Here is a 12,412-nt window from a genome sequence, read left to right as displayed (position 1 = left end):
GTTTTTCTTTTTTCTTATTTTGTGACAAAGTAGTTTTAAATTGGGAACTTTCAATATAGAAAAATTAAAGTGACTTTATTTTCCAGATTGAGAGTGTTCCCAATAATTTATGGGACAGGAAGACAGAATCATGTCTAAAATGTAAATGATCTTTTGAAACCTGAGACACCAATTTAAAATTCTAGTCAACTTTTTTTATAACCTTTGCCTGTATTTGAACAAATATGATAAAAGTAAAGATAATTTGAAGAAGTATTTCACCTCAGTTACATTTGAAATAATGAAATGTACTTTTTAAGAAAACACAGGATTCTTTGGAAATACATGGGCCCTAACATATAGTACAGGTTAACAGAACTTACCTACCATATTTTGGAATTGAATCTCTATCCAAAACCACTGTGCAAGTTTATTTACCTTGATTTTTAAATGGCTGCAACTGTTGGGGCAAGATACAAACTCTAAGTCTGTTAGTTCTTTTTATTTGTCTGAAATGCAGCAGTAACCATAACAACAATTTTTCTCATTCACCTATTTTGGCAGTTTTATCTCGCTTTGAAAATTTCTCATGTAAGGGTGTCTTTGATTAGAGCTTTCTTTCCTAGACTGTGTACAACTGCAAATAGTGTAATAAGAGCTCAGCTTAGATGAGAACGCTCCTGGCTTGGAAAGGGCAGAGGCAGAAAGACAAAACAGTGAAGAACCACCCATATAATACCAACAACAACACTAAATCCGATAGGAGGCTTCTTGGAGGTCCTGATGCCTCCTCTCTACCTGGGACCTACCTTGCTGGACCTGCAGGCCAGCCAATCCTGTTATTGCTCTCTACTAGTCCTCATTGTCCCACACAGCCTTTTTACAAGGCCTACACGAGTCTGCTTTGTTGCTTAGGGCTGATGGAGTGGGACAGCGTATTGCCTAGGAAGAGTTTCAGGACACCGCTCCAATTATTCTGCTTAGTCTTTCACCGTGTGGATCCCTCTAAAGCACTTACTTGATTTATGGCATGTGTTTTATCCCTCTGCTAATGCATAGTGAAAGGGGATCACAGAGGAAATGGCCATCAGTACGACAGCTACTGATCCAGTAACTTCCCGACGAGATTTTTCCAAGTTATTTTAGTGTTAATTATGATAATGGGTAAGAGTCAATGAAATTTTTCATTCCATTTAACTTAGAGAAACAATGCTATTTGGGGAAAAATGAAAAGACATTTATTATCTACTCTCTCAAATTCCTCTAAGGTTGAGCTGCAACCATACAATTTCCTGACACATTTAAAACTGAAGAGTGAAATGTCAGTCGTTAGGACAAAAATGTTTTACTTACATTTCTGATCACCGCTCTGGGCTTCGCAGAGCTGTTATAAAGCTTGGCAATGTAGTTAAAGCCTACTCAAGTCCCACCTAGACTGGCAAGATAAACTACAGTTTATATATGCTTAGGCACTACTATACTGTAAGTCTCTGAAGAAAGCACTATTTACCCTAGCAGTCAGGACCTCACTTGGGAATGTCAGCTTGCCAATCATCAGCTATAAAATATTGTACTTGCTCTCACAGTTCCTGTTCAAACTTCCTCTTTTTTTCAAAATACGGTTATGCTCAGACACTAGCTATTTTGCAATTAAGGAAAAAACTGTGGTTACAGGCAGAAAAAAAACTGCTAAAAGCATTAAATAAGAGTTTCACATTTTATTCTTGAAAAAATCTGGTATTGAAAACACTGTGGCGTTCTCAACACATGATTTTTAGCTGCTAGCAAAGAGAGTCTGATCTATTACCTGAAAAACAATTTGGCATCTTTTTCGCATGTCACCACTGAACATCAGTGACATTTCTGAGACCAGAACTGGTTGACAATTCCACCTATGATTCATGAAATAGCACAAGGCACAGTGCATTTTCCACAAAAGAATAGGCTCTATGTTGCTGCAAGCACTAAAAATTTGCTGTTTGTCAGTGAGCTAAACAAATGTGACTGGGAAGAGATCAGGTAAGCGTGAGAGAAGATATATGAAGTAACTTGATGTCATTTTTCTGAGTTGATCCTCCATATAATCCTACTTACATTTATTCTCAGGCTATTCGGGAAGATTAATTTTTCCAACAGTAGCATTATTTTCTGGTAATACTTATTTCTCTCACTGTAAAATAGCTTTACTGAGAAATAAACAAGTGAGCATGTGTTTGGGGATAGTTTCTATTACAGAAGTGAATTTAGAACTAATAGCTAGAGCTGGCCAAATTCATTAGAAGGATTGTATTTCCGGATGAATTTAACTATTTATTCAGTTCCAGAATGGGTAGAAACAAATATTAGATTTTAGTAATTGTAGTGGGCTTAAAATGTTTTTTTAGATTTTTTCCAATCAGCTGGAGTTGTTTGTAGAAATAGCAATGCAGGAATCAAATGTTCAACTGTGAAAGTAACAAATGACAATAGTGAATGATTCAGACAGCTATTTTGCCATTTCAAGAAATGTTTGAAACTCTAATTCCCCCTCATTCCCTGCTCTTCCCTATTAAGCTCATTAATCATAAAGAAATCAGTTTATTTACCGCCAGAGTTCTATTTTCAACAACTGCTGCTGCAGGTAGAACACCAGCATCCCTTTCTCTTACCTTCTTTAGTGTGTAGCTTTAGAGAGATTTCCCATCTCTTTCCTTATTTTCCCCTCTGGAAATCAGAGAGAGATTCCCTCTGCAGCTAAAACTGCCAGATATTCCTGTTTCTGGATCTCTGATTCTAGAAGTTCGATTTTCTTCCAGAAAAAGCTTCCTCTGGAACTAGCTTTTCCTGCTTTTTTAACAGCTAGAGCTCAGATGCGCACAGCAGTAGATGGCAACGTCACTTCCGCTTTGCTGCTGCCAGAACAGCTACTTCAGTTCCTAGTCCTTTTCTAAGGTGGCCAGGCTGGAATTAGGCATCTCTTCCTTAACTCTTATCCCCCCCCCCCAAACCATACTCGGCTACAAGTGACACCCACTGAAACTACATTGAGGTGAGGGACAATCTGGGACAAGACGGTGATTCCAGCTCTGCGGTACAGGTCGTTATGAAGGCGGAATTAAAGTTGTGCAGAAGATGGAAGTTCTTTTTCCAGGAGCATTTAAGAAATCTCACAATACATCTTCACCCTGAACTGTAACAGTATCTTCTTACGATACTCCATTACACACTACATCTTTGAAACAGTGGTGATTTCAAAATGAAAATGCAGAACCTTTTATTCAGAAACTACTTAAATACCACATGGTAACTTTTTCCTGTTTTCTTTCAAAATTCAGGAAAACTAGTAAGTTTTTGAGAAAACTTTTTTATTTCACTTGATTTTAGAGGATGTTCCAAGAGGACAGGCGAGAAAATATGTTTAAAGAAAAAAAAACAAGAAGGAAAATGGAAGCATTCTCAGGAAGAGATAAAATGTTTTTTATTTTTCCTTTCATTACTTTTTAATTTTATTGTTTTTCTGATACCTCATTAGACATTCATTAATGCCAACTTTTTAATTTCAAAAGCACACAGCTGTGATCCTGAGGTTCTTCTACGTAAGTGCTTTAGTTAAACAAAAGGGAAAGTAGACCACAAAACTAAAGAATTCCCCTTTCTTGTGCAATTCCAGCTCTCAGCTGCAATCTTTAGCCTTCCTCTGCCTAGGGATTGAAATGGTACAGACATACACACACACAGGAAATTTCTGTATTTCATTTTTGATTAAATTTTGACTTTCAATTTTAGCATGTTACTTCTAGAAATTAATCTCTGTCAGCACCATGCAGTATATGGAGTATTTGGATTATTCAATTTACACCAATAAAATGGCTTCTTATCAAAGTCATCTTGTTCAAATAGCAGAGAAACCCCAAAGCAATAGGATGCTAGCCTAGTTAGCTGCAGATATCAGGAATTTCCTCAGCATTTGATTCATTTTTTTAGCAAGCTAACTGCAACCCTGGAATTTCTACTTGCTCCTGCCTTCTTGAATGTTTTCATATTTCTCCTGGCCATTTCTTTTCATGTTTCGGGGTTAAGAGCTGCATAAATTGATATTCAACACAGTGCAGCTCTTCTGTGAAAGGTCACAGAAGGAGTTTGTTTTATTAATCACATCATTTTATGAGGTCAGAATTGGAAGAAGATAAACTGGATAGCTGGGACAATGTGGCAAAGAATGGAATAAACTCTCTTTGAGATGCAAGGAAGACAAGATGCTGGTGAGAAACAGCATAAAGGATGTTTATATAGGAGAACAAGATCATTCTCACATCCACAGACAACACAAGCAAGCAAATAATAGTAATGCAAAACAGTCAGCAGCCCTTTCCATGGTGGAGTACTTCTAGATTTAGAGATGCTAGTAGGGCTACCAGACTTTGCCTGAAACTCCAGCTCAGATGGTAAATTCTAATACTAAAGTAGAAGTGGGTATTTTGAGTTTTCCAGCTCAGGCATCCTATTCAGATTTGAGTAAGTAGAAATAGCTTTTAGTTTATTAATGAAAAAGCGTGCAATAGTATTTATAAAATGCAAGCTGAGAAGAAAAGTTCCAGAACTAGCCTTGCCTGAAACATAGCTTAAAATACCTGGGACTGCCAAATGTGAATTTGAAATTGCTCTGATAGGTTGAGAGCAATAGAGTCCCTTAAAGCCATATCCTGCCCCTGAAATAAGAAATGTGTCCTGGATTATCCTTGCAGTCTCATGACTTCAAACTATTAGAATGGAAACTGGGGAAAGCCACCAAAGAAAGTCTTGAACTGTTTTTTTGGAGCTAATGCAGATTGACTGGGGACTGAGGAAAAAATAAGCAGTGTTCAAAGAAGTCTTACATTTTGCCTGCATCATTGTAAGTTCTGGTGTAGTTAAAGACCTAATGCAGAATGCAACTTCTTGAAACAACATTATATTTTAAATTATTTTTTATGTCCTTTTAATGAAAGCCATAAATAAAGCTCCTTTTTTTTTTTTTTTTTTTCTGTCCTGGGGTTTGATTTTTGTATTTATAATGTAGGCACTGCCAGCACTTTAAATGTAAGTATACATTATCAGGAAGTACATGCAGACAAATGAGAAGGCAGTTTTATGAAAGACATCAATAACATAAGGAGACTGAACCAAATAACTTACAGGGAAGGGTAAACTACCAACCTAAGCATATTTTGACTAAATACCAACCCGGAAGGCTGTGATAATTGTCTCTAAGCACATGGAGGCTGTAAACATCATGAAGAAAGGGAATAAATAAGAAAAAATATTTTTGAAAAACAGGAAAAGCATCTTGGGCATAAGCATGATTAAGGTATGAAATAATAATCACAGGGAAGCAGTGAAATCTTAACAATGGATAAAGCACTGTAGAGACTGTTATAGGCAACAGTTCTGCAATGGCAGAATATAGACTAGATGAGTTAGGGTTTTCCTCACTCTCATTTCTATTATTTCACTATATTAATATCAATAGCAGTGCAACAGCAAATTCCACAGAACTTTACCCAAGCGTAATTCTGCAACCTTATTTTTGCCTTTTACAAATAAAATACTAAATTTAGCTGCCTTACCTCCTCACCTGTGACACTTTTTAGATAGGATATTATTCATACTTGAAAATTCTACTAGTTTGGTAGTTTTGGTAAACAAACCCATTGACTTAATTTCAAATATGCTCATTATGACATAGAAAAAAACCAAAACCAATTAAAGACTATTTTCTTTCAGAAACTGTAAATATATCAAAACTACTGCTTTGAAAAGACACTGCTGGTACTGGCAAGAACAGTATGCATCTCAGAAAGAAATACTCCCTAATGCAAGTATTTTAGAAATCAAAGACAAGGAAATATGGGGAAAAAGTACCTTCTTGATGGTTTCCAACATTGATCGTCCTCCTTGCCAGGGTTTAGAGTTCTTCCTGATGCAGGTGAGGCTGGCCATGCTGTGCCATTTCCTGTCCTCCAGCTTCTTATGGAAGGCATTTGCCAAGAGGAGGACAGTGTCGTATATATACAGGTTTGAAATCTGCAAAGACATTAAAGGGGGAGTATTAGCATTATTATTTGTGGTCTTCTGCCAACAGCCAGAATTTATCATTTGTTTTGCTGTACCCATAATCCTCTGGTAATTAAATAACTTATTTGGTATGAAGAAGAAACTGTAAGAGTCAAAAAGTCCTATCTTTGGCTCTCATAAAAACTGCAGCTAGGGGCTGTCACAGTACAAGTGATTTGCAGCAACAAACTACACACACATGAAGTACAGGCAGCCCAATCACTGGCACAGCTCCACTTGCAGGATTTAAAGCCCTACTTATGAACATAAACAGACTTTCTTTTATTTTTAACCAGTTGCCTGCAACTTTCAATTTTTCAGTCACCAGATACTTGGACACCATCAAATTCTCTTCAAGATTGTTTTGTTCTTTTGAAAAACAGACACTCTGAAAATTTAAACTAAATAATTTCATTATGGTTTTTGTTCCTGATTTTTGCAGTCAATTCCGACTGAGGCAATTTCTGGAATGGAATACAACCCGATGAAATCTTTCTTAGTGTGCAGTTGCATGTTGATTCTGCAACTTATAGTGTTTCCCATCAGAGTATTTGGCAATGGCTGTTAATTCCTTGCAGGACAACACTCTTACTGAGTAAACATGTACATGTTTCACTGTGAGCATAGTTACCTGCATACAGTGTGAGGAAGTTCCAGTCTGGCATCAAAGAGAGAACAGCTGAACTCAAGAAAAGAAATTACTTATGTGCCAGTTCCACTTACCCATATACTATTTCTATATATGTACTTTTAAATGCACACAGTACAAAGTCAGATGTGAAAGATACAATTCAATGTAAAAGAACAGAAGCTCAGAATTCATGAACACTTCTGAAACAGGTAGTTTACAATATAGCTTTATTTCAGCCATTTCTGTCCTCAAATGGCAGGGACATTTAAGTTACTAACAGTATCATAAAGAGAAACCTCAGGTCTCCTGAACAGAGGTTCTCGGGAAAAGACACGATGTTCAGAAATGAGAAGGACCTTTGGGAATATTATTTTTAGATAACCTATCGGTCATTTGAAGCCATGGGGCCTGAAGTTACTGGGGGAAACTCAGTTTCCTCAGCTGCGCTGCGCTATGAAGGGGGGTCTTCAGCATTCCTAGTGCCTGAAAACAAATTAGCTAGCAGCAATTTGCTAACTAAGGCAAGGTTGCTGGTGTTTTTTCTCTCCATCAGTCACAGAAAAGCCAGAAGACATTTCCCAGATTTGTGGAATACGTTGACTGCTCTGTGTAAGGGTTCCTCCATACAGATGGTCTGATCAAAACCTTAAAAGAAGAACGAAGCTTACAATAGGAAAGTATGTCAACTTTGTGGAGAATGTCCCTATTCTGCCTCTTAAAAATATCCAAAGACAGGGAAAGTCCTGCAGCTATTGGGAGGGGATGTACACCAAGGAAGCACAATAATGCTGAAGATCTGAGACACTGATTGGCAAATCCACACATTGCCTTAAAAAAAAAAAAGAAAAAAGGAAAAAAAAGGAAAAAAGGAAAAAAATTAGCCTCTCTTCCTGCCTAATTACTCCTTTCCACATAATCTATTTTTTACATTTTTATTTTCTTATGTAAATTCCTTCTTTATGCTGGCTTTGCCTCTGTCACCCACAATCTGCTCTGTACAGTTCTCACAGGAAAGTTTTGTGACAGACTCCTTCCCTGCCTAGCATCCAGGAAAGAGGTCATCTTTCTCCTTACCTTGACAGAATTTCATGGGGCATTTTGCCTTCCACATATTATTGAAGGAGATCTAATGGTCTGCTGCTTTCCCTCCTGATAATCTCCCAGGATCCTCTACTGCCTTTACAACTCTACACTGTTAGTACCACAAATGCACAGAACTTCTGATCCTTATTTCCCTTTTTCGTTAAATGACGATGATGCTTCACTCCCTTTTCTGGAAGACACTTCTTTATTCTTACTTGACCTTCTCCTGGGACTCCAGTGGCTATGAATATTTCCATTTCAGTATTCACCCAGGAACTAATTTACTTTCTGCAGATGCACAGGCCAGGCATCACTGTGTATGACAGGATTAAAAGCATGGATTGCAGATCTGGGTTCAGATTAATCAAGCATTTTTAAAATAACTTGGATGATTTGTCTGTGTATTGTAAACCTACAAAGAATTCAAAGCATTTCAGCTAAAACTGTATTTCCTCAAAGAAGTCAGCACCACAGGGACATTTGTTAGAGGGGTAGAGAAGGAATTATTACTATGCTGTGAGGCAAGTTTATCTTTCATAAGCCTTCGCCAAAGGGAAAAAAAACCAAAAAAACCCCTCTAGAGAGCACAGACAATAAGGTCACTAATGAGACTAAATTGATACATGAAGGGCTACAGATGCCAAGTCATCATTTCCCAACAACATGACATTGCTTTCAAGGTAGCTTCCATAACCTAATATCATGGGAATAGAAGACTATTGTCACAGTTCATGAGGAAGAATGCACTCACTAATCTAAAAGTAATATAGCTGGGCCTTCATCAAGTATTAACAGGGCTCAGGAGTACAGAGTTCAGCAATTATTAAGCATTGTTATTCCTTCACTAATAGTTCAGCTAACATCTACAGCAGTCAATCACTGATAATGCAATGATAAAGACACTACGATTAATTTCTGTTTCTCAAAATCACCCTTCCCTGTCACCACCAGAAGTATGCTTCATTAGTAACTGTCCCAGTGCACAGAGTGGGGCTGTAATTTAAAGTCACTTTACACTTCTATTCATTTCCCATGTAAATTTACTGGGACATTTAACGCATTACCTGGTATCCATTACTGATCCTTTATTTATTCCAAGCCTCTTAGACTAATGGCTGGACGCTTGCATTACCAAGCAGTAACTAACTGCATAACCTCCTGTTGATGCAATTCAAAATTCAGATATGAATTTTTTGTTCCAGAGTGTAGAAGAAAGCAGATTAAGCATGAGAGATTAATCTGGATTAACAGTGTTTATTTTATGTGTACTTAGACTATTGCACTAAATTGTACTAAATACTTCTGTGAATCCAGTTTTTAACTTCCTGCCTCCAAAATGATACAAATTTATAGAAGTTGTTGTTTCAACTAAGACAATCCCAGAGACACAATGAGAGATCTTCACCAAAATATTTTTCAGTGTTTTAATAAACATGCTGAAAAAAATTAATTATTCACACAGACTTTAGGGGGAGTAATTCAGAAAAAATAAATCAAGAAATCCACCCTTATAATTTCCAGAGAATATTTCTGATTAGTCACACTTCAATGGCATAAAAAAAGCATTAGAAATTTCAATTTATAAACAGTTCCAACTCCCCACTGGAATAGAAGTTGATTTATAATATTGTTGGGGAGAACAAACAAAGAAGCAGTGAACAAACCCCACAGCTACTCAAAGGTCTGTGCATCATACAAAGACACAGGGGAAACTGTGTCAGAGTTTTTCTTCCTTTCATTTTTTTAGTGTTGTCTCACTCAGCTACTAATGAAGTGCAGCGATCTCAGGGGAAGAATGAAAAAAGCAACTCAACTGTGCAGAACAGTTAAACCAGTCAAGCTTCCACCATTCCTTTGAACCAAAACATTATGAAAGTTTTCAATAGGAATATTATGGCTCTCCAAGCTATAGGTTGATCAAGAAGCACAGGTTAAGGTATAAGGTCCAATCTAACACATTAAATGGAATTTGCCAATTTGTAGAGAATAGACTTTGATTTCTAGAACTTTTCTTTCCTTGAGCCAGTTCACTGTTGAAGTGAAAAATGAAATGAAAGTGAAGTTGAAGAGAAAAATAAATCAAAACGTGAAGCCTCCCATCGATACATGATTCTTAATTTCTGCCTTGCTGTAGTTGGTAACTTTGTTCATGAAAACTGCTCTTTGCAATCTCTAGCAGCTGCACGATAATCACACCCTCAGTTTTTACACGTTATCCATAGACTACCGAAGTTCCCACTAGGAACATGCTGCCATAACAGAATGGTGCAACCTAAAAAATTTTCACAGATCCTAAATAGCCTCTAGAAATACCCTATGTATCCATTGACCTTACACAGCCCTGTTTATTTTAAGAACTCTAACAGGATTGCCGTGCAGTGTGCTACGGCCAAAGATTTTCATGTCATCAATAGTTGCTTACTGGCTGCTTTGTGAACAATTAGTGAGGCAGAAGCTCTTACAGCTAACCTGAAACAGGGCAAGACCAGCCACACTTCTCCCCCTTTTCCCCTTACATATCTTCATTTTAAGAAAGGACACTCTTTAACACCTCCCTATTTCTCTCCCATTGTTTTCTCTCCCTCCTTCCTTTCAGCATTGCAAGACAACTGCTCTTTGCTGTTCAGATATGCTCCTCCTGCACCACTGCCAATGCAGTCATCTTTCCACAACTTCATAAATGACCCCGCAAAAAAAACCAAAAGTAAAATTGACATCTTAAGCCAATTTCACACTCCTGATTTACCATTGCTTTGTCATGATGAAGCCTAACCAGATATACAAGAGAAATAGAGGACTTGCTTTTGGAAAAACTGTGTGAAGCCAGGACAGTGACCATGATCCTGTTGCTGATTTCATGTGGTAGAAAGGCTCTTACAGTTTAATTGTGGTTTATAATTAACAACCCTGAAAATAAGGCCTCTTTGGAACATAGGCATAGATTTACGTGCATACACCGTGAGAGTTGAAACAGATGATGCGGGTGCTCCCCAGGAAGGCTATCCTACTGACAACACATTTGAGGTTTAGAGAAGCACGGCAACCCAGGAGACACTGGCTATGGGGAGGAAATTCTCGGTGAGATGAAAAAATTAAAATTTAGGAGGGCAACAAACAACTACCCCACTGCCTGGAGATCAGGTGGCTTTTTTGCACTTCCTTCTCAATTGCTGTAGAGTGGATGAGTTGTTCTTGTCCATCAGTCACACTCTTCCCCCTGCCCAAGTATTTTCTTTTTATGCCATGAGCCGTTAAACTGCATGTCAGAGAGGACATGAAAAATAAACATTAAATTACACTAAACCCCTGGGGAAAAACCTTGAACTTATCTAGAAAGAGAGTTCCCAGGTGCGAATAGACTGCTATATGAACTACCTCCATGCTTTGGGAAAAAGGGTCCTTCGGATCACACAGTGATGAAGATATTCTGTGGTTGCCACGGAAACAGCGCTGACTTATGTTTTGGGGGACTGGAAACGTCTGTCGAATAATCGTTAACCTTCCAATTGACCTTCTCACCAGCTCCTGCACATCCACGTCATTTATTTCCTGGAAGACAAGGCAAGGGAGAGAATATGCATGAAAGTTAAAATACAGAAATGTTACCACCTGATTATAAACAAAAACTAAACTGAAAGGACCAAGAGGTGTGTGATTGCTACATGGCTATTGTTGAGCTCTGCCACAGCCTCAAAAAGAACATAAGCATGCTCATTATAACAACTGAAATTGCACCCTTACAATAATTGCAAAAGTTTAAAATGTACTGTGCCCAAACCTCACCGAATCTTTGTAGATGTAAATAGGCTTGTTTCCAAGCCAAATCCAAAATTTTGGATTTTCTCTCCCTCTCCTTTTACCTTTGATCTTTTACTTAAAAGTGTTTCAGAGCGTCCTTAGCAGATAATGTGTAAATCAGTAGGAAGTCATATGATGAGGTATTTCTAAGTGTAGCATTAACTTAGGAGCTGTGAAGGTACAATTATTCAGGCCTTAAGCGTTCATTTCCTGGAAACAGAATATCAAGAACTTATAAACAATGTGCAAGTTAGCAAACATCATTTACCAAAAGGGCAAAGAAAATGCATTAGAGCATTCTAGGTGTGTATGTGTTTGTTTATAGCAAGACCTAACTTAAAACCAACTTTTTACTCCATAGGGTACCTATTAAGGCTTACAGCTGAATGCTCAGCTCTACAGACACACACTTGAAAGAAAAAAAATAACAATAAATACATCGATATGTGAAATACTAAGCTTAAAATACTAACTTTAAGGCAGGTTAGGGAAACCAGAAAAACAGTTCTTTACATAGTATGAATTCCTGCAGTTTAGGAACACAGTGTTTTACACCATTGAATGATGAGGCCCTCAGGAACACAGAGCAAGAGGAGTGTGGGCTCACAAGCAACAGCAACTGACTCCAACCTTTACATAAGAACTTGAACTTTAGTTAAACACAGTTTTTTTTCTGACGACTCAGAGTCAGCTGGTAGCTTTCAAGGCAATTCTGTGTCTGTATTTTTCTGTAAAGCAGGAGAAATAATTTACAAAATTGCTCAATCTTTTTAACTAGAATCTAATTTTCATCATGCTAAACTGTTTCTCCATAATCTGTATTTATTACAGAGGCTGATGCCCCAAACT

General features: G+C 37.6%; 1 protein-coding gene across 1 annotated transcript in view; it reads right to left on the bottom strand.

Moving 5' to 3' along the window:
* The window catches only part of GRID2 (glutamate ionotropic receptor delta type subunit 2), a 737,675-nt gene that overhangs the window by 216,610 nt on the left and 508,653 nt on the right, over positions 1–12,412 (bottom strand). The window contains exons 6-7 of the mRNA XM_075030714.1: positions 11,141–11,314; positions 5,860–6,021 (exon numbers count right to left, since the gene is read on the bottom strand). Of these exons, the coding sequence (XP_074886815.1) occupies positions 5,860–6,021; positions 11,141–11,314 (336 nt within the window). The remainder of the gene's footprint in view (positions 1–5,859; positions 6,022–11,140; positions 11,315–12,412) is intronic.

This window comes from Buteo buteo, chromosome 1, assembly GCF_964188355.1.
Source record: "Buteo buteo chromosome 1, bButBut1.hap1.1, whole genome shotgun sequence".
Lineage (NCBI taxonomy): Eukaryota > Metazoa > Chordata > Aves > Accipitriformes > Accipitridae > Buteo > Buteo buteo.
This window is presented reverse-complemented; position numbering and strand designations above follow the sequence as displayed.